General features: G+C 38.1%; 2 protein-coding genes across 2 annotated transcripts in view; both read left to right on the top strand.

Moving 5' to 3' along the window:
- LOC114546169 (cyclic nucleotide-gated channel rod photoreceptor subunit alpha-like) overlaps positions 1 to 21,451 on the top strand; it is a gene marked incomplete at its 5' end in the record, with an annotated part of 23,576 nt that extends 2,125 nt beyond the window's left edge. The window contains 9 exons of the mRNA XM_028564855.1: positions 1,952 to 2,147; positions 2,235 to 2,409; positions 3,860 to 3,996; positions 4,750 to 4,922; positions 6,906 to 7,031; positions 7,190 to 7,342; positions 10,390 to 10,621; positions 12,776 to 12,951; positions 21,227 to 21,451. Coding sequence (XP_028420656.1) covers positions 1,952 to 2,147; positions 2,235 to 2,409; positions 3,860 to 3,996; positions 4,750 to 4,922; positions 6,906 to 7,031; positions 7,190 to 7,342; positions 10,390 to 10,621; positions 12,776 to 12,951; positions 21,227 to 21,451 — 1,593 coding nt within the window. The remainder of the gene's footprint in view (positions 1 to 1,951; positions 2,148 to 2,234; positions 2,410 to 3,859; positions 3,997 to 4,749; positions 4,923 to 6,905; positions 7,032 to 7,189; positions 7,343 to 10,389; positions 10,622 to 12,775; positions 12,952 to 21,226) is intronic.
- A 3,483-nt stretch (positions 21,452 to 24,934) lies between these two features.
- LOC114546168 (NF-X1-type zinc finger protein NFXL1-like) overlaps positions 24,935 to 25,058 on the top strand; it is a 3,847-nt gene continuing 3,723 nt past the window's right edge. The window contains exon 1 of the mRNA XM_028564854.1: positions 24,935 to 25,016. The gene's annotated coding sequence lies outside the window, so the exon portion shown is untranslated. The remainder of the gene's footprint in view (positions 25,017 to 25,058) is intronic.

Raw genomic sequence — 25,058 nt, 5'->3', positions numbered from 1 at the left:
TGTGTTTTCTCCTTTACTTCTTCAGGAGATGAACACCTGTTTCCTGGGTGTTTTCTCCTTTACTTCTTCAAGTCTTGTCTTGTTTTTCTCCTTTACTTCTTCAGGAGATGAACACCTGTTTCCTGGGTGAAAGTCTTGTGTTTTCTCCTTTACTTCTTCAGGATGAACACCTGTTTCCTGGGTGACAAGTCTTGTTTTTCTCCTGGGACATGAACACCTGTTTTGGGTGAAAGTTTCTCCTCCTTAACTTCTTCAGGACATGAACACCTGTTTCCTGGGTGAAAGTCTTGTGTTTTCTCCTTAACTTCTTCAGGACATGAACACCTGTTTCCTGGGTGAAAGTCTTGTGTTTTCTCCTTAACTTCTTCAGGACATGAACACCTGTTTCCTGGGTGAAAGTCTTGTCTTGTGAACACCTTTTCCTCTTGTGTTTTCCTTAACTTCTTCAGGACATGAACACCTGTTTCCTGGGTGAAAGTCTTGTGTTTTCTCCTTAACTTCTTCAGGACATGAACACCTGTTTCCTGGGTGAAAGTCTTGTGTTTTCTCCTTTACTTCTTCAGGACATGAACACCTGTTTCCTGGGTGAAAGTCTTGTGTTTTCTCCTTTACTTCTTCAGGAGATGAACACCTGTTTCCTGGGTGAAAGTCTTGTGTTTTCTCCTTAACTTCTTCAGGACATGAACACCTGTTTCCTGGGTGAAAGTCTTGTGTTTTCTCCTTAACTTCTTCAGGACATGAACACCTGTTTCCTGGGTGAAAGTCTTGTGTTTTCTCCTTTACTTCTTCAGGACATGAACACCTGTTTCCTGGGTGAAAGTCTTTTGTTTTCTCCTTAACTTCTTCAGGACATGAACACCTGTTTCCTGGGTGAAAGTCTTGTGTTTTCTCCTTAACTTCTTCAGGACATGAACACCTGTTTCCTGGGTGAAAGTCTTGTGTTTTCTCCTTAACTTCTTCAGGACATGAACACCTGTTTCCTGGGTGAAAGTCTTGTGTTTTCTCCTTTACTTCTTCAGGACTTGAACACCTGTTTCCTGGGTGAAAGTCTTGTGTTTTCTCCTTTACTTCTTCAGGAGATGAACACCTGTTTCCTGGGTGAAAGTCTTGTGTTTTCTCCTTAACTTCTTCAGGACATGAACACCTGTTTCCTGGGTGAAAGTCTTGTGTTTTCTCCTTAACTTCTTCAGGACATGAACACCTGTTTCCTGGGTGAAAGTCTTGTGTTTTCTCTTTTACTTCTTCAGGACTTAAACACCTGTTTCCTGGGTGAAAGTCTTTTGTTTTCTCCTTTACTTCTTCAGGAGATGAACACCTGTTTCCTGGGTGAAAGTCTTGTGTTTTCTCCTTAACTTCTTCAGGACATGAACACCTGTTTCCTGGGTGAAAGTCTTGTATTTTCTCCTTAACTTCTTCAGGACATGAACACCTGTTTCCTGGGTGAAAGTCTTGTGTTTTCTCCTTAACTTCTTCCAGACATGTACTCTGCTACTCAGCTTGAAAGCCTTGTGTTTTTAGGAGCCAAACATCCAGAGTATTATTATGTCAAAACTCAAATGTAATATTTTATTTTCAGCGGTGATTCTCAATGAAAATATACTGTTTTCTGCATGTGGTTTGTTAACATTCTGAGTGTAATTAAATTGTTCATCTGTGTGTGTGTGTGTGTTTGTGTGTCTGTTTGTATGTGTGTGTGTCTGTGTTTGTATGTGTGTGTGTGTGCGTGTGCATGTGTGTGTGTGTGTGTGTGTGTGCGTCTGTCTGTGTGTGTCTGTGCATTTTTGTGCGTGTGTGTGTATGCATGCGTGTGTGTGTGGGTGTGTGCGTGTGTGTGTCCGTGCGTGTGTGTGTGTGTGTCTGTGTTTGCGTGTGTGTGTGTGTGTGTGTGTATTTGTGTAAGTGTGTGTTTGTGTGTGTGTGTGTGTGTCTGTGTTTGTGTGTGTGTCTGTGTTTGTATGTGTATGTGTGTGCGTGTGTGTGTCTGTGTCTGTATTTGTTTGTGTGTGTGTGTGTGTTTGTGTGTGTGTCTGTGTGTTCCAGGGCTTGTTTCGAGGAGCTACAGTCCGATTATTTGTTACTATGGTTCCTTGTGGACTTTCTCTGCGACATCACCTACATCGCTGACATGTTCTTCAGAACGAGGACCGGTACACACACACACACACACACACACAAAACAGACACACACACACACACACACCAACACCAACACCAACAGGTGTCTCTGTGTGCAGGTTACCTGGAGCAGGGTCTTCTGGTGAAGGACGAGCAGAAGCTGCGCGAGCGCTACATGGTTAGCTTCCAGTTTAAACTGGACCTGATCTCCATGGTTCCCACAGACCTGCTGTACTTCGTCTTCGGACTCAAATACCCAGAAATCCGCCTCAACAAGCTGCTCAGGTTCAACAGGTAAATAAAAGAAACGTCAGTGCTGTAGGCAAGACCACCTTTAGCTTTGAGTTAAATGCTAACGTCACAGTGCTACTCGCTTGGTCCCTGTAACGCTTATCAGTTCAATTTTCTGAGCACAAATGGACATTTGAAAAAACTGAAAAATGGGTTAAAATATCAAAAAAAAAATTCCGCCTTGACAAAATAAGATAAATTGGATATTTAACCTGTTTTTCTAATGACCCACCCAGACCTCTCAGGTGGTCTGGGACAGGTCTGCTACACTATGACCCACCCAGACCTCTCAGGTGGTCTGGGACAGGTCTGCTACACTATGACCTACCCAGACCTCTCAGGTGGTCTGGGACAGGTCTGCTACACTATGACCCACCCAGACCTCTCAGGTGGTCTGGGACAGGTCTGCTACACTATGACCCACCCAGACCTCTCAGGTGGTCTGGGACAGGTCTGCTACACTATGACCCACCCAGACCTCTCAGGTGGTCTGGGACAGGTCTGCTACACTATGACCCACCCAGACCTCTCAGGTGGTCTGGGACAGGTCTGCTACACTATGACCCACCCAGACCTCTCAGGTGGTCTGGGACAGGTCTACTACACTATGACCCACCCAGACCTCTCAGGTGGTCTACTTGTTGTCCCCAGAGTCAGAACTAAACAGGGGGAAGCAGCGTTCACTTTCAGCCCCACATATCTGGAACAAACTCCCAGAAAACTGCAGCTCCGCTTCAACTCTCAGTTCTTTTTAAATCCAGGCTGAAGACCTTTCTTCTTAATGTTGCCTTTCTTAAAATAACCTATTTTTAACTGCTCTTTCTTTAAAATTCTGTACATTTTATTACATTTTATTTTTTGACTTTTAATGCTTTGATTTTTAATTGTTTTTAATTGTTTTCTAACTGTTTTTAATGTTTCTTGTAAAGCACTTTGAATTGCCCTGTTGCTGAAATGTGCTATACAAATAAAGCTGCCTTGCCTTGCCTTGCCTGGGCTCCAATTATTCACAATACTGCCATGGTATTCTCTCCCTTGTTACCCCTAGCTACGCCTTGCCCCCCCATCACCACACTCGAAACCATCAGTTGCACTTCTGACCCCCAAAGTCAGTTTTTCATTTTGGTCCATACTGTATGTAGTTAAAGACCTGCATATTCCGCAAAGTACTGGAAGAGAGAACACCATGGCAGTATTATGAATAATTGGAGCTTAGACGCAATTTTGTAATTTTCTAAATTTCTGATCCTCTGAATAAATAACAGAAAATTGGAAAAACAGTTTAAAAGATCCAATTCTTTTTTTATTTGTCAATGAGGAAATTGTTTTTTAAAATTGGATATTTGAACACATTTTTCTGTTTTTCCAAATGTCTGTTTGTGCTTAGAGAATTTAACTGATAAGCGTTACACTGACCTCGCTTGATATTTTAAGATCTCTGTCTTCGTTTCAGGATGCTGGAGTTCTTCCAGCGGACGGAGACCAGGACCAACTACCCCAACGCTCTTCGTATCTCCAACCTCATCATGTACATCGTCATCATCATCCACTGGAACGCCTGCCTCTACTACTCCTTCTCCAAGGCCATCGGTGGGTTCGCCGGTTCGAATCCCGACTTTTAATTTCATTTTAATCTCACAGGAACTGTGCGTATTAATAAACATTAAAAATAAATAAAAAATGCATACACATACACAAATGCATGCACACACACACACAGACACACACATGAAGTGTAACACACCCTAGACACACACACAAACACACAGACACACACCTATGAAGTGTAACACACACACTAGACACACACACACACACACACACACACACAGACACCTACATGAAGTGTAACATACACCGACTACATATTTGAAACATTAAATATTCCAAACGGCTAGCATCTGCACTCCCTGGCCAATAGGATATGTTTGCATGTGCTAGCGTTTTAGCATGGGTTAGCATGTGGTAGCATATGATAGCATGTGTTAGCATGTTAGCAGATGGAAGCATATTTTGCTTATGCTAGCATGTGTTAGCATATGTTAGCATGTTAGAATGTATAAGCATGTTAGCATATGGTAGCATGTGTTAGCATGTGTTAGCATGTGTTAGTATATTGAAGCATGTTTTAGCATCTGTTAGCATTTTATCATATCTCAGCATTTTAGCATGTACAGTATTTGCGTGTTAGCAGATGGAAGCATATTTTGCTTAAGTTAAGATCAGATTGTATAAGCATGTTATCATATTTTGGAAATGTTAGCATAATAGCATATGTTAGCATGTGTTAGCATGTGAGTTTCTAGATCTAGATTCATGTGCTCTGACGTCCCGTCCCTGCAGGGTTTGGAGCCGACAGGTTTGTGTATCCCGACCCGGCAGATCCAGAGTTTGGTCGTCTGATTCGGAAGTACGCCTACAGCATGTACTGGTCCACGCTAACGCTCACCACCATCGGAGAGACTCCGCCCCCCGTGGAGAACTCCGAGTACATCTTCGTCGTCACAGACTTCCTGGTGGGTGTGGCTTAGAGAAAGAAAGACACTGATGGCTTTGTTTTATGTATCCTAAATTAATTAATAACTTTTATTGAGTCCATTTTACCCCTTTGTGTGATTACTTAATATGGGAACCTTACATTGTTAAAGTGATCAGTAAAATAATTGGCACGCAGCAACTTTCCGTCACCAACGGTCCTGCAAACCATACTCTCACACACACACACACACACACACACACACACAAACATACACAAACATACACACACACACAAAACATGTGTTATTCCTTTCCTCGAATACGACCCACACACAGCAGCGTTTTCCGTATCTAAACCAGAGAACGTAACGTGTCGTGTTTCTGTCAGGTCCATTAAAGTCAAGAACAACACAGACAATAAAAATTCTTTAGGAAATTTTATTGAATAAACTACGATTTAAATTTGGCGGTATAGCTTCTGTTCAGAGGAGTCCCCTGACCATTCATGAGCACCATGAAAAAGCAGAGAGTCAGAGGACAGCAGCAGCATTAGGGGACACTCACACAGTTTAGGACTGGGTAAGCTGAACTATTCCCCCACATGAACAGAGCAGCAACAGAGCAGCAACAGTGACACAGAAGCCTACGCCACGTTATACACGACAAGGTGGAGCTTGGGAGGAGGGGGGTTGCATAGATGCGAGCAGCAAGCAGTTAGGAGCAAACTAAAGCGACTTTAAGTAGGGTGCCCTGTTTGAGTGTAGCCATTTAGAAGCAAGGGGAGTTGACCAGCTGATGCGACCGTGTTGTTGGCCGATAGCGGTTAGCGGCATCTTGACTACTTGGCCTTCCAGAACTGACGCTAGATGCTCAATTTTGTTTAAAACACATCCCAGTTTGGTGAGGTTTAGGCACCAAAACTACTTAGTTAAGTTGTTAAAAAGATGGTAGTTTGGGTTAAAATGAGACGTTACTTCACTTCCTGAAGGTTACCACGTTATCCTGGGTAAATGTCGTAGTAGAGGGCGCCTCCACTAGATAATAGATAGGAACTAAAAGATTGTCCATTCAAAGTCGCGCTCTAAGAACTAAGATGGTTGTGAGTTCTTGTGGTGCAGCTCAGATCTTAGAAATATAACAAAGTTCCTCTGGTCTGAAACAGCCTAATGAAATATAACAAAGTTCCTCTAGTCTGAAACAACCTAATGAAATATAACAAAGCTCCTCTGGTCTGAAATGGCCTAATGAAATATAACAAAGCTCCTCTGGTCTGAAATGGCCTAATGAAATATAACAAAGTTCCTCTAGTCTGAAACAATCTAATGAAATATAACAAAGCTCCTCTGGTCTGAAATGGCCCAATGAAATATAACAAAGCTCCTCTGGTATGAAACGGCCTAATGAAATATAACAAAGTTGCTCTGGTCTGAAACAGAGTAACGAAATATAACAAAGCTCCTCTGTTCTTAAACAGCCTAATGAAATATAACAAAGTTCCTCTGGTCTGAAACAGCCTAATGAAATATAACAAAGCTCCTCTGGTATGAAACGGCCAAATGAAATATAACAAAGTTCCTCTGGTCTGAAACAGACTAACGAAATATAACAAAGCTCCTCTGTTCTTAAACAGCCTAATGAAATATAACAAAGTTCCTCTGGTCTGAAACAGCCAAATGAAATATAACAAAGTTCCTCTGGTCTGAAACGGCCTAATGATATATAACAAAGTTCCTCTGGTCGGAAACGGCCTAATGAAATAAATAAAGTTCCTCTGGTCTGAATGAAACTAAATAAACAAAGTTCCTCTGGTCTGAAACAGACTAATGAAATATAACAAAGCTCCTCTGGTCTGAAACGACAGGTAAATATCGCTGTGTACTTCATGAAAGGTCCCCAAACACTTTGATGTTTTTAATGGACGTGTGTGTGTGTGTCTGTGTGTGTGTCTCTGTGTGTGTGTGTCTGTGTATGTGTGTGTGTGTGTGTGTTTGTGTGTGTGTGTGTGTGTGTCTCTTCTCCAGGTCGGTGTGTTGATCTTCGCTACGATCGTTGGAAACGTTGGTTCGATGATCACCAACATGAACGCTGCCAGAGCAGCCTTCCAGTCTCGCATCGACGCCATCAAACAGTACATGACCTTCAGAAAGGTCGGGTCAGTCAGTTATTCAGTCAGTTATTCAGTCAGTATCCCCTTATTTGTGTGTAAACATATATTTTTACATAATCATTATTCCTCCATAATATTAGTGTATATTAAGGTATTATTATACTGTACATAGTAATGTGTTCCGTCCCTGTAACCCAGGTAACTAAGGATCTGGAGAAGCGAGTGATCAAGTGGTTTGACTTCCTGTGGACCAATAAGAAAGCCGTGGATGAGAGGGAGGTGTTGAAGTATCTGCCGGACAAACTGAGAGCTGAGATTGCCATCAACGTCCACCTGGACACTTTAAAGAAGGTCTGCACGCACTCAAAGAGTCACTCTGGTGTCTGTCAATATTATGGAAAGGATCCCTACAGAGATAGACCTTTATGTTAAAGAGTAAGATCCTTTTAGTTTAACATGAAAAAGCCCCAAAATCACCATCACCAAACTCCACCAGACTCCATGTAAATAATCAGGACTTTTAGCGTGTATAGAGCCAGCATATCTCCACCAGACTCCATGTAAATAATCAGGACTTTTAGCCTGTATAGAGCCAGCATATCTCCACCAGACTCCATGTAAATAATCAGGACTTTTAGCCTGTATAGAGCCAGCATAGCTCCACCAGACTACATGTAAATAATCAGGACTTTTAGCGTGTATAGAGCCAGCATATCTCCACCAGACTCCATGTAAATAATCAGGACTTTTAGCGCGTGTATAGAGCCAGCATATCTCCACCAGACTCCATGTAAATAATCAGGACTTTTAGCGTGTATAGAGCCAGCATATCTCCACCAGACTCCATGTAAATAATCAGGACTTTTAGCGTGTATAGAGCCAGCATATCTCCACCAGACTCCATGTAAATAATCAGGACTTTTAGCGTGTATAGAGCCAGCATATCTCCACCAGACTCCATGTAAATAATCAGGACTTTTATCATCGTAAAACACACTTCATTCAAAGTGATATTGCAGCTTGGTTCACAGCTGCTGGTCACAGCGATCTCGCTCAATACTTGACCAGTTTCAAAGATTTGTGCTCACGTGAGACACTTAAACACTAAAGCAGGGCCGGTCCATGGCAAAGACACCGGCAGTCCAAATGTGTAAAGAAAAGTTAAAGATAATAATGGGTGTTAACGCAAATAACACCCGAACTGTTGGTAAAGTAACTGTTAAAATCTTGCTTAAGGTACCAAATTGAAAACTAAGGTCCATGTTGAAAAAAGTGGAATGAAGTGAAGTTATCCTTGAGTTGACGGTCTTCAACCTTTTTTCCGCCATTTTTGTCATTTGTCTTTTTTTTGATGATTTTGTCATTTTTTTCTGCTGTTTTTCTCACCGCTTTTTAAGCTTTTTAAATGTTTTTGTCTAGAAATCTAGACGCACCCTAGCGACAGCAAATGTAATTTGCAGCCAGGGTCTGTCTAGTCACTCTCCGTTGGCGAGCTGGAAAAACCAAACTCTGGTCAGCCAATCACATCGTGTATAGAGTCGGTGGGCGGGGCTTATGGCTGCTGCTGCTGGTGAACAGAGGTCTTCTGGAAGACTTGGAGTTCAGCTTTTCTTTGAGAAAAGAACAAAGAACGGCACTGAAGTCATTCTTAAAAAAGGGAAGATGAGTTCGGAGTTTTGCCGTCTGGATATGGCGACATTTTAATCTATCAACTAGCTCAGCTACCTTCTTCGTTGCTCTGATTGGTTGGAGCGCTATCCTATTGCGTGCAGAGGGAATGTGAAAGACAACCGTTGATCCCGCCCCTCGGATTGAGCCCTGACCAATGGGGAGTTCCCAGACCCAACATCTGGATGTGGGTCTGGCTTGTCAGTCTATGTTTTTGTTGCTTTTGCCAACATTTATTTTTACGTTTTTTGTCACCGTTTTTAAATTTTTTGTGCGTTCCCTACATTTTTTTGTTTTTTTGTTGTTGTTTCTTTCAACATGTTTGGCACTTTTTTCAACATTCTAGTCACATTTTTCACCAAAAAAAGGATCCATGTTGAGACAAACTATGTTATCCTCATCCTAACCCTCTCTAAATAAACCTGTATGTGGTCTCTGTGTGGTGCTGCAGGGTCGTATCGCTGCCTCATGCTAAACCCTCTAAATCAGGGGTGTCAAACTCAGTTTCCCAGAGAGCCATACTGGAAAATGAGAATCCCATCACTGGCCAGACATATAGAGTTTATTGACATGCTTTTATTTAAGAGAAAACGTCAAATATTTGACTGTATTCTTGCATGTCTCATATACTGTAGTCTTTTCCCTTACATTTTGGGTCTCATAAAGTCCCAAAAAAGTTCGGCAAAAAAGTTCCTCAGCCAGCAACAATAACCTTGAAAAAAGCGCCAAAGCAGTTGGAAAAAGGCCAAAAGACAGCGTCAAAATTGTCTGAAAAAGTGCCAAAAACGTCAGAAAGTACCAAAAACATTGTAAAAAGCGCCAAAATCTTCAAAAAAAAGTGGCAAAACATTGAGTAAAGCATCAAAAACTTCCAAACAAATTGCCTAAAGCATTGAAAAAAAGCACATAAACCGCCAGAAAAGGTGTTAAAAAAAACAAACACCAAAAACTTTGGAAAAAGAGACAAAAACAAGGTGGGCCTGAATTTATAGTGAACCAAAATTGGAATGCGGTCCCAATAAAAACCTGTGAAGGGCCGGATTTGGCCCTCGGGCCTTGAGTTTGACACATGTGCTTTAAATTAACCTGTATGTGGTCTCTGTGTGGTGCTGCAGGTTTGTATCATTGCCTCATGGTAAACCCTCTAAATTAACCTGTATGTGGTCTCTGTGTGGTGCTGCAGGTTTGTATCATTGCCTCATGGTAAACCCTCTAAATTAACCTGTATGTGGTCTCTGTGTGGCATTGCAGGTTCGTATCTTTGCCTCATGTTAAACCCTCTAAATCAGCGCCAAAACAGTTGGAAAAAGGCCGAAAGACAGCGTCAAAATTGTCTGAAAAAGTGCCAAAAACATCACAAAGTATCAAAAACATCGTAAAAAGCACCAAAAACTTCAGAAAAAGTGGCAAAATTAAGTAAAGCTCAAAAACTTCCAAACAAAGGCCTGGGCACCAAAAACTTTGAAAAAGAGACAAAAACAAGTGAACCAAAATTGGAATGCGGGCGGATGAAAACCTCTAAATTAACCTGTATGTGGTCGGTGGCATTTGGCCCTCATGTTAAACCCTCGAAAGTTTGTCTGAAAAAGTGCCAAAAATCACAAAGTGCAAAAACATCTAAATTAAAAAAGTGGCCTGTAGATTTATAGTGGTCTCTGTGTGGCGGATTTGGCCCTGCCTCGGTTTGCGCTCTAAATTAACCTGTATGTGGTCTCTGTGTGGCGCTGCAGGTGCGTATCTTTGCGGACTGCGAGGCGGGGCTGCTGGTGGAGCTGGTGCTGAAGCTGCAGCCGCAGGTCTACAGCCCCGGAGACTACATCTGTAAGAAGGGCGACATCGGCAGGGAGATGTACATCATCAAGGAGGGAAAACTGGCCGTTGTCGCCGACGACGGCATCAAGCAGTTTGTCGTCCTGAGCGACGGAAGCTACTTTGGAGAGATCAGCATCCTGGCTATCAAAGGTAAAATGGAGAAAGGTCTGGCTAACACCACAGATGCATTCTGGGTAAAATGACCTCCATCCAAAGCAAGGGGGGGAAAACACATTTAAAGAATTCTGACAAAAGTGACAACAAAAGAAAATTTTTTCTGAAAAAGCACAAAAAAACTACATAAATGTAAAAAATAAGAGGCAATTCTTTTTCGCAAATCTTGACAAAATTGACAATATGGTCGACGATATGGTCTGAAAAAAAGAGACAAAAAAGCACAATAAACTGTCTGATAAAAGGGACAAAAATATTAGAAAAGCGACAAAAACATTGAAAAAAGGGACATCAGCATCCTGGCTATCAAAGGTAAACTGGAGGAAAGTCTGGCTAACACCACAGATGCATTCTGGGTAAAATGACCTCCATCCAAAGCAAGGGGGGGGGGAAACATTAAACAAATTCTGACAAATGTGACAACAAAAGAAAAAAATGTCTGAAAAAGTGACGAAAAAGCACAAAAAAAAAAACTACATAAATGTAAAAAATAAGAGGCAATTTATTTCGAAAATCTTGACAAAATTGACAAAAACTTTTTTTTTTTAAACACTACAATATGGTCTGAAAAAAGAGACAAAAAAGCACAATAAACTGTCTGATGAAAGGAACAAAAATATTAGATAAGCGACAAAAACATTGAAAAAAAGTGACATCAGCACCCTGGCTATCAAAGGTAAACTGGAGAAAGGTCTGGCTACACCACAGATGCATTCTGGGTAAACTTGATAAAAGAGTTAAAAACTTTGAAGGAGAATGACAAACATATCAGAAAAGATACACTTTTTTTGCACATTTTGCAATACACAATGTTTCTTCCCTAAACCCAACCGTTTAGAAGAATAGCCTTTATTGTCATTGCACTGTGAAGGTACAACGAATTAGCGTGTTTTTGTGGTTATGTGGTGTGTTTTTGTGACTTTCTTATGGTTTTTTTTGTCAAGCCTTCCCCAATGTTTCTTCCCTAAACCACACCGTTTAATAGCGTGTTTTTGTGGTTATGTGGCGTGTTTTTGTGACTTTCTTATGGGTTTTTTTGTCAAGCCTTCCCCAATGTTTCTTCCCTAAACCCAACCGTTTAGAAGAATAGCCTTTATTGTCATTGCACTGTGAAGGTACAACGAATTAGCGTGTTATTGTGGTTATGTGGCGTGTTTTTCTGACTTTCTTATGTTTTTTTTGTCAAGCCTTCCCCAATGTTTCTCCCCTAAACCCAACCATTTATTAGCGTGTTTTTGTGGTTATGTGGTGTGTTTTTGTGACTTTCTTATGGTTTTTTTTGTCAAGCCTTCCCCAATGTTTCTTCTCTAAACCCAACCGTTTAATAGCGTGTTTTTGTGGTTATGTGGTGTGTTTTTGTGACTTACTTATGGGTTTTTTGTCAAGCCTTCCCCAATGTTTCTTCCTTAAACCACACCGTTTAATAGCGTGTTTTTGTGGTTATGTGGTGTGTTTTTGTGACTTACTTATGGGTTTTTTTGTCAAGCCTTCCCCAATGTTTCTTCCCTAAACCCAACCGTTTATTAGCGTGTTTTTGTGGTTATGTGGCGTGTTTTTGTGACTTTCTTATGGTTTTTTTTTGTCAAGCCTTCCCTAATGTTTCTTCCCTAAACCCAACCGTTTAGAAGAATAGCCTTTATTGTCATTGCACTGTGAAGGTACAACGAATTAGCGTGTTATTGTGTTTATATGGTGTGTTTTTGTGACTTTTTTATGTTTTTTTTGTCAAGCCTTCCCCAATGTTTCTTCCCTAAACCCAACCGTTTATTAGCGTTTTTTTGTGACTTTTTTTGTGTTACTAAAGCCTTTCCCTGCATTCTTTTCCTAAACCCAACCATCTTTTCTTTTTTTGTGTGTGTGACGCTGTCCTCTCAATAACACACACATGGGGCGACGCGAGCCGCGTGCATATAAAACGCACCGGTCTCCCTTATACTGTAATTGGAGCGCTCCACGTATCTACTGTACGCACAATTTTACTTTGGCGTACACATTGCACGTTTGTAAACCCGTGTTATTTGTAGGCTTTTGAGCGAGACCAGGTTGAATTTTTCCTGGTGACAGAGAAGAAAATGCCGAACATCCGGTTGTTTTTATTATAGTATAACGAGCCTTGCTGTTGCTCGACAGGAAGTAAAGCAGGAAACCGGAGGACCGCCAACATCCGCAGCATCGGCTACTCGGACCTGTTCTGCCTGTCCAAAGACGACCTGATGCAGGCGCTGACCGAGTACCCCGACGCCAAGGCCCTGCTGGAGGAGAAGGGACGCCAGATCCTCATGAAGGACGGCCTGCTGGACCTGGAGGTATATACAGACACACAACAATAACACACATAACATACACACCACATACACAACATAATGTACACATAACATACACAACAAAAAGAAACCATACCAACGGCCTGCTGGACCTGGAGGTATATACGGACACACAACAATAACACACATACACACAACATACACATACACATACACACAACATAATGTAAACATAACATACACAACAAAAAGAAACCGTACCAACGGCCTGCTGGACCTGGAGGTACGTACGGACACAATAATAATACACATAACATACACATACACACAACATACACAACATAACATACACATACATAACATAATGTAGCCTACACACAACATACACAACATAATGTACACATAACATACACAACAAAAAGAAACCGTACCAATGGCCTGCTGGACCTGGAGGTATATGGACACACAACAATAACATACAAATACACACAACATACACAACATAATGTACACATAACATACACAACAAAAAGAAACCGTACCAACGGCCTGCTGGACCTGGAGGTATATGGACACACAACATAACATACAAATACACACAACATACACAACATAATGTACACGTAACATACACAACAAAAAGAAACCGTACCAATGGCCTGCTGGACCTGGAGGTATATACGGACACACAACAATAACACACATACACATAACATACACATACACACAACATACACATACACACAACATACACAACATAATGTAAACATAACATACGCAACAAAAAGAAACCGTACCAACGGCCTGCTGGACCTGGAGGTATATACGGACACACAACAATAACACACATACACATAACATACACATACATAACATAATGTAGCCTACACACAATAATAATACACATAACATACACATACACACAACATACACAGCACAACATAACATACACATACACACAACATACACAACATAATGTACACATAACATACACATACACACAACATACACAGCACAACATAACATACACATACACACAACATACACAACATAATGTACACATAACATACACAACAAAAAGAAACCGTACCAACGGCCTGCTGGATCTGGAGGTATATACGGACACACAACAATAATACACATACACATAACATACACATACACACAACATACACATACACACAACATACACAACATAATGTAAACATAACATACGCAACAAAAAGAAACCGTACCAACGGCCTGCTGGATCTGGAGGTATATGGACACACAACATAACATACAAATACACACAACATACACAACATAATGTACACGTAACATACACAACAAAAAGAAACCCTACCAACGGCCTGCTGGACCTGGAGGTATACGGACACACAACATAACATACACATACACACAACATACACATACACAACATAATGTACACATAACATACACAACTAAAAGAAACCGTACCAACGGCCTGCTGGACCTGGAGGTATATACGGACACACAACAATAATACACATACACATAACATACACATACATAACATAATGTAGCCTACGCACAATAATAATACACATAACATACACATACACACAACATACACATACACACAACATACACAACATAATGTAAACATAACATACGCAACAAAAAGAAACCGTACCAACGGCCTGCTGAAACCTGGATGTATACGGACACACAACATACACATACATATACACACAACATACACAACATAATGTACACATAACATACACAACAAAAAGAAACCGTACCAACGGCCTGCTGGACCTGGAGGTATATACGGACACACAACAATAACACACATACACACAACATACACATACACACAAAATACACAACATTATTTACACTTGACATTCACAACAAAAAGAAACCCTACCAACGGCCTGCTGGACCTGAGGCCCGTTCCAGAAAGCAGGTTTAGTGAAAACTCTGAGTTGGTTAACCCTGAGATGAGGGAAACTGGGTTTTCCGTTCCAGAAAGAGAGGGAACTTAACCTCTGAGTCAGTTACTATGGTAACTGAGTCTGTGAACCTAACCTGGTCGGGAGCAGGTCTTCTTCAAGAAACATTGAGTTTCTCTCAGTCTCCTCCCTCTGAGAGGGAGGGGAAACTCATTTCCTCATTCATTCATTCAGTCTGGATCAGGCGCATTTTAATGCTGTTTTATCTACATGAATAAAAAAAAGTATTGGTTCATATTAGGCAGATTATAAAACGTTTGTTTCCCAAACATGTCATGTTCTTTTGTCGACGATCCCATTGATGAAAAAGCTGTATTAATTCACAGAGAGTTTACGTCGGTATTGAGTCCCGACTATAGATGTAGCCTATTTTTATTTCCACATAACCGATTTGAGAGGTATTTTTTATCACAGTCCATTAGATATGTAGATACCTTATCCGTCCTCATATCACTAACATCAACCATCGTGGACAGGCTTTAACATCCCAGCAGGATCATAGCCTACTGTAATAGTAAAACCACTGTATGCAGAGCCATCAGAAAAGTGTGACTCGCTCTAAAACGTTTTTTAAACGTTTTTGTAGTGTTCCCTGGACAGTAGCCTAGAGCCATTAAAAAGAAATACATCGTTATACATTATAGTTCTGTTAATGATCATGGTGCTGCAGCCTCAGAATGGGATCATAGTCCATGAGCCAGGGCCCCAAATTTGGGCCATCGGTATCATCTGGGGGGACAAAGGCTCATAGTGATTTTTGGCAAGGTATACACCCCTAGTACTAGAAAAATCACGATAGCAGTGCAGGGGTGGTAGCGAATCCCTTTTTTTCAGCTCATGAAGTTACTAACCCCCTAAGATAAATTCCGTTTTTGAAATCTGGTGTATATCTGGTTTAGGCTCATGGTACGGATATTGTCAATATTCTATAATATGGTGCTTGGTATCTTTGGAAAGGGGACCTTTTAGGCTTTCATTTAAGCCCAGAACTGAATCTGTCTGACAATCACAGAGGTCACATGACTTCTTTAAACCAGAAATAACACACATTTTCTCCCAATTTTCCGCCTAAACTGTATGCTTTCTTTTATCCCTGGGGCATGACAGAACACCAGGGACACAAAACTCAACAACTTCAATACTCAAGGCACTCGGATGATTCAGAAAATGTACAATATACCCATACTATTTATATGTGAGAGCCTTAAATTAGACTTATGCAACCAGCACTCGTAGTCTTCAGTCTTCAAAATACAATGGAGCCAATAGAATGGAGCCAATAGAATACCCTATTAGTCCAGGGCCATATGGCCTCTTTATTCATGTACAGTTGTAATAAAAAGTAATTGTTTCAATAGTGTTGTCAACATAACACTTGTAAGTGGTTTAACAAAATGCTTCTATCATGTTTTTTGATATTCAGCCACTTTCAGTTAGTATGTCAGAAAGTAGCTCATGCACGTAATGTCGATGGATTTTGATTTTGACACGGTTTTGTCAGTTTTGTGAAAAGATCGTTGGTTCAGTTGACTGGTTATAACAACACTTCCAACTATGCCATCTTCAATCAACTTCCAATGAGTTCCAGGGGTATTAAATGCAAGTACAACATACTTTTTCTCATGTGCTTGTGAATTGATGGGGAATAGACAGAGGGAGATTATACCTATACAACATACATACACACAACATACACACAACAATACATACACACAACATACATACACACAACATACACACAACAATACATACACACAACATACAACATACAACAATACATAACATACATACACAAACAATACATACACACAACATACATACATAATACATATACACACAACAATATATATACACACAACATAATAATAATATATAATAACATACATACACAACAATACATACACACAACATAATACATACACACAACAATACATACACACAATATACACACAACAATATATATACATAACAATACATACAATAATAATAATAATAATAATATACACAACAATATACACACAACACACACAACAATATATATACACATAAACATACATACACACAAACATACACACAACAATACATACACAAACAATACATACACACAACATACACACACAATACATACACACAACATACATACACACAATACATACACACAACATATACATACATACACAACATACATACACACAACATACACACAACAATACATACACACAACATACATACACACAACATACATACACAACATATACAACAATACATACACACAACAATACATACACACAAACATACATACAACAATATATACACAATAACATACATACATACACACATACATACATACACACAACATACATACACAATACATACACATACAACAATACATACAACATAACAATACATACACACAACATACATACACACAACAATACATACACGCACAACAGTACATACACACAACATACATACACAACAATACATACACACAACATACATACACAATAATGCATACATACAATGCAACAATACATACATACAACAATATATACACACAATATACATACAATAATACATACACAATACATACACACAATACATACATAACATGCAACATACATACAACAACAATACACACAACATACACACAACATACATACAACAATACATACACAATACATACACACAACATACATACACACAACAATACATACACACAACATACATACACACAACATACACACAACAATACATACACACAACAATACATACACACAACATACATACACACATACACAATACATATAACAATACATGCACATATACATACACACAACATACATACATAACATACGCACAACAATACATACACACAACATACATACACACAACATACACAATACATACACACAACATACATACACACAACATACACACAACAATACATACACACAACAATACATACACACAACATACATACACACAACATACACACAACAATACATACACACAACAATACATACACACAACATACATACACAATACATACACACAACATACATACAACACACACAATACATACACACAACATACATACACACAACATACACACACAATACATACACACAACATACATACAACAATACATACACACAACAATACATACACACAACAATACATACAAACAATACATACACACAACATACATACACACAACATACACACAACAATACATACACACAACAATACATACACACAACATACATACACAACAATACATACACACAACAATACACATACACACAACACATACATACACAATACATACACAACAACAATACATACACACAACATACATACACACAACATACACACAACAATACATACACACAACATACATACACACAACATACACACAACAATACATACACACAACAATACATACACACAACAATACATACACACAACAATACATACACACAACAATACATACACACAACATACATACACAATACATACACACAACAATACATACACACAACATACACACAACAATACATACACACAACAATACATACACACAACATACACACAACAATATACACACAACAATACATACACAACATACATACAACAATACATACACACAACAATACATACACAACAACATACACACAACATACACACAACAATACATACACACAACATACATACACACAACATACACACAACAATACATACACACAACATACATACACACAACATACACACAACAATACATACACACAACAATACATACACACAACATACACATAATACAACATACACACAACAATACATACACACAACATACATACACACAACATACATACACACAACAATATACATACACACAACATACATACAACAATAATACATACACACAACAATACATACACACAACATACACACAACAATACATACACACAACATACATACACACAACATACACAACAACATACAACATACACACAACAATACATACACACAACATACACACAACAATACATACACACAACATACATACACACAACATACATACAACATACATACACACAACAATACATACACACAACATACATACACAACATACACACAACAATACATACACACAACAATACATACACACAACAATACATACACACAACAATACATACACACAACAATACATACACACAACATACATACACACAACATACACACAACAATACATACACACAACATACACACACACAACATACACACAACAATACATACACACAACATACATACAACAACATACACACAACATATGCACATACACACAACACATACACACACACATAACATACACATACATACACACAACATATACATACACACAACATACATACACACAACATACACACAATATGCATATACACAACAATACATACACACAACATACACACAACAATACATACACACAATACATACATATATACATACACACAACATACACATAATACAATACATACATACAACAATACATACACAACAATACACACAACAATACATACATACATACACAACAATACATACATACACACAACAATACATAACAAATAACATACATACACACAACATACATACACAATACATACACACAACAATACATACACACAACATACATACACACAACATACACACAACAATACATACACACAACATACATACACACAACATACACACAACAATATACACACAACAATACATACACACAATACATACAACAAATACAACAACAATACATACACACAACAATACATACACAAAACATACATAAACATACAACAACATACACACAACAATACATACACACAACATACATACACACAACATACACACAACAATACATACACAACAATACATACACACAACATACACACAACAATACATACACACAACAATACATACACACAACATACACACAACAATACATACACACACATACATACACACAACACACAACAATACATACACACAATATACATACAACAACATACACACAACAATACATACAATAACATACACACAACAATACATACACACAAACAATATATATACACACACAATACATAATAACATACAACAATACATACACACAACATACATACACACAACATACACACAACATACATACACAATACATACATACACAACACATACACACAACATACACACAACATACATACACACAACATACATACACACAACATACACACAACAATACATACATACATACACACAACATACATACACACAACATACACACAACAATACATACATACATACACACAACATACATACACACATACATACACACAACATACATACACACAACATACACACAACAATACATACATACATACACACAACATACACACAACATACATACACACAACATACATACACACAACATACATACACACAACATACACACAACATACATACACACAACATACATACACACAACATACACACACACACAATATACACATACATACACAACATACATACACACAACATACACACAACAATACATACATACATACACACAACATACATACACACAACATACATACACACAACATACATACACACAACATACATACACACAACATACACACAACAATACATACACACAACATACACACAACATACATACACACAACATACACACAACAATACATACACACAACAATACATACACACAACATACATACACACAACATACACACAACATACATACACACAACATACATACACACAACATACATACACACAACATACACACAACATACATACACACAACATACATACACACAACATACACACAACAATACATACATACATACACACAACATACATACACACAACATACACACAACAATACATACATACATACACACAAACATACACACAACATACATACACACAACATATACACACAACATACATACACACAACATACACACAACAATACATACATACATACACACAACATACACACAACATACATACACACAACATACATACACACAACATACACACAACATACATACACACAACATACACACAACATACATACACACAACATACATATATATATCTATAGATTGCCTTTTCTTCGGTTTTTGACACATTGTTTTTAGAGTTTTGACAGATTTTTTTTTTTGACAATTGTTTAGCTTTTTCTTCCTATTTTCTGAGTTTTTGTCCCCGTTGAGCGTGTGACCCTAACCCCCCTCCCCCCCCCCCCCCTGTACCCCCAGGTGGCGGCCCAGGGCCCCGACCCCAAAGAGATGGAGGAGAAGGTGGACCGGATGACCTGCGAGCTGGACGCGCTGCAGGCCCGCTACGCCCGGCTGCTGGCCGAGCACGAAGCCACGCAGAGCAAACTCAAGCACCGAGTCGCCACGCTGGAGAGGAAGCTACGGCCGCCGCCGCCGCCGCCGCTGCCGGGCGATGCCCCGCCCCCGCCCACACCGGAGACGTAGACAAAACCACAGAAGAAGAAGAAGAAGAACAACAACAACAACAGTCCTTCCAGAAAAAAAAGGATTTTTTTTTTTTGTGATTTATAAAAAAAAAGCGATGGAATATTTGGGATATTTATGCAGTTTTATGCGATGAAATTGCGGGAACTTGCAAAAATTACAACTTTGATCAAAAGAGAGAAAAAAAAAGTTATTCTAAATGGCTGCCCTTGTGTGAAGTACAACGCAACATTTTTCAACTTTCTGCTAAGATACAGTACAGGCCAAAAGTTTGGACACACCTTCTCATTCAATGCGTTTCCTTTTTTTTTTTCATGACTATTTACATTGTAGATTCTCACTGAAGGCATCAAAACTATGAATGAACACATATGGAATTATGTACTTAACAAAAAGTGTGAAATAACTGAAAACATGTCTTATATTTTAGATTCTTCAAAGTAGCCACCCTTTGCTTTTTTTTGATAACTCTGCAAACCCTTGGTGTTCTCTCAATGAGCTTCATGAGGTAGTCACCTGAAATGGTTTTACCTTCACAGGTGTGCCTTGTCAGGGTTCATTAGTGGAATTTGTTCCCTTATTAATAAAAAAAGCAAAGGGTGGCTACTTTGAAGAATCTAAAATATAAGACATGTTTTCAGTTATTTCACACTTTTTGTTAAGTACATAATTCCATATGTGTTCATTCATAGTTTTGATGCCTTCAGTGAGAATCTACAATGTAAATAGTCATGAAAATAAAAAGGAAACGCATTGAATGAGAAGGTGTGTCCAAACCTTTGGACTGTACTGTATATTACGGGACTTTTTTGCAACAAAAATTCGGGGATTATGAAATCATGCAAAGCCACCGCATATTTTGCGCGGAAATCGGCAATTTATGCGGCGAAAGTGCGGCGTATTTGAAAAAATAGATTTTATAAATATGCGGACTTTGGCTGATTATGCGTTAAGTTATGCGATCGCATAATCATGTTTTTCTGGAGGGACTGGAAGAAGAAGAAGAAGAAGAAGAAGAAGAAGAAGAAGAAGGGTGAAAACTAGACATGTTCTGATACCGATACCAAAAGAAAATGTCTCCGATACCCCCTAAAATATCGGTATCGGGGAGTACTGGTGTTTATGCACCGATCCGATACTTCAGTACCATATGTTGAGGTACTTGTACTTTACTTGAGTCTTCTTCTTTTTATGCCACTTTCTGCTTCTACTCGGCTACATTTCAGAGAGAAATATTGGACTTTTTACTCCACTACATTCATCTGTTCCAGCTTTAGTTACTAGTTACTTTAGTTACTCCACTACATTCATCTGTTACAGCTTTGGTTACTAGTTACTTTAGTTACTCTGTTACATTCATCTGTTCCAGCTTTAGTTACTAGTTACTTTAGTTACTCCGCTACATTCATCTGTTACAGCTTTAGTTACTAGTTACTTTAGTTACTCTGTTACATTCATCTGTTCCAGCTTTAGTTACTAGTTACTTTAGTTACTCCGCTACATTCATCTGTTCTAGCTTTAGTTACTAGTTACTTTAGTTACTCCGCTACATTCATCTGTTCTAGCTTTAGTTACTAGTTACTTTAGTTACTCCGCTACATTCATCTGTTCCAGCTTTAGTTACTAGTTACTTTAGTTACTCCGCTACATTCATCTGTTCTAGCTTTAGTTACTAGTTACTTTAGTTACTCCGCTACATTCATCTGTTCCAGCTTTAGTTACTAGTTACTTTAGTTACTCCACTACATTCATCTGTTATAGCTTTAGTTACTAGTTACTTAAGTTACTCCGCTACATTCATCTGTTCCAGCTTTAGTTACTAGTTACTTTAGTTACTCCACTACATTCGTCTGTTACAGCTTTAGTTACTAGTTACTTTAGTTACTCCACTACATTCATCTGTTCCAGCTTTAGTTACTAGTTACTTTAGTTACTCCGCTACATCCATCTGCATAGCTTTAGTTACTAGTTACTTTAGTTACTAGTTACTTTACACATTCAGATTACTGCACACAGAACACATGTAGTTTATAAAATCTGATGTTTGATAATAAATTAAAGTTATTGAAAGAAAATGTTATTAATGTGTCAAGTAAATATTTCACATTTGTAATTATAATTAATTATATATTAAATAATCAGCAGCACTTCTGTTCCTCTGGATAGTTTTTACAGCTGTTTTATAAAAACATGAATAAACTTTGAAAACTGTTTGTGGTGAAAATTTTGAGTCTGTAGTGAGCAAAACCCAAAACAAAATTTGAATCTGCAGATTTATTTTTTATATGAAAATCTGGGGAGAGTTTAACAGTCTGCAATTCTGCAGAAAACTCTGCAGAAAACTCTGCAGAAAATTCAGCGGAGATTCTGCAAAACAAATGGCGAAAAAATGGCGAAAAAATCTGCAAATAATTAAGCTAAAAATCTGCAAAAAAATCTTCAGGAAATTCTGCTAAAAATCTGGAAATATTCTGCTGAAATTCTGCTGAAATTCTGTTAAAATCATGCTAAAAATCTTCAGAAAATTCAGCTTTTTGAGTCCACAGATTCCGCGTTGCCCTGGTTATAAAAAACATAAATATACTTTACAAACAGTTTCTTCTGATTGTGTTTTTGAACCAGAAACATTTCAGTTCTTGGCGCTCGATCCTTTTAAAGAACACAGGAATTAGTTAAACTACTTAGCAAAAATAAAACATGAACCAAAGTTGTTCTGGAAGATCAGCGCTGAAATAAAGAATATATTTTATAAGGAAAACCAGAACTGTGTCTTTTATTTTGAAAACAGCTGAACAAAACAGTCTGATGGAAACAGACACCACTACTATTTGACTACTACTTTTACCTATTTAAATTTATTTACCTGTTTATTTACTTTTGTATTTTATTTTGTAATATTCATAACTTATTATTTTAATATATTTTGTTTTTTTTAAATTATTTTTTATTTTCTGTTTTTGTATTTAATATTAAAATGTATATTTTTATTATTTTATATTCATATTTTTATCTTATATATATTTTATTTTATAGAATGTGTATTTTATATATTTAATATATTTTATTTTATTTATTTTTTATTTTATATAGATTTAACTTATATAATTGTTTTATTTTATATATTTTATCTTATATATTTTTATTTTATATATTTTATATAATTTCTATTTAATATATTATACATTTATATTTTACTTTTATATTTCATAAACTATATATATATAGTTTATATTTTATATATTTATTTGTATTTACTACCACGAGATTCTTTTATTCATTTAAATTATTGATTAGGGTTAAAAACAGAAGCATAAATAAATTATATTTAATTAGTTCTTGGTGCGGAATATGAATGAAACGTCCATCTGTTATCGCTGACACGTCGCACTGGCTGCGCATCTCGTGTGCGCGGTGGGATTTGTAGTTCTGTACTCGCAAAACCTTCGAAACCCACAATTAAACGCATGTTTCCAGGACTACAATCACCAGCATGCATCGCGAGGCGCTGCGCATGACAACTAGGCGACAGACTCTACTACTACTGCTGCTTCTTCAGACTGCAGAGGTTTGTGTCACAAAAAGCTTTCAGAAATTACTTTACCGGTTC

The sequence above is a fragment of the Perca flavescens genome, chromosome 19, assembly GCF_004354835.1.
Source record: "Perca flavescens isolate YP-PL-M2 chromosome 19, PFLA_1.0, whole genome shotgun sequence".
In the NCBI taxonomy this organism is placed as follows: domain Eukaryota; kingdom Metazoa; phylum Chordata; class Actinopteri; order Perciformes; family Percidae; genus Perca; species Perca flavescens.
The sequence above is the reverse complement of the archived record's forward strand: the minus strand, read 5'-3'. Positions and strand labels throughout refer to the sequence as shown.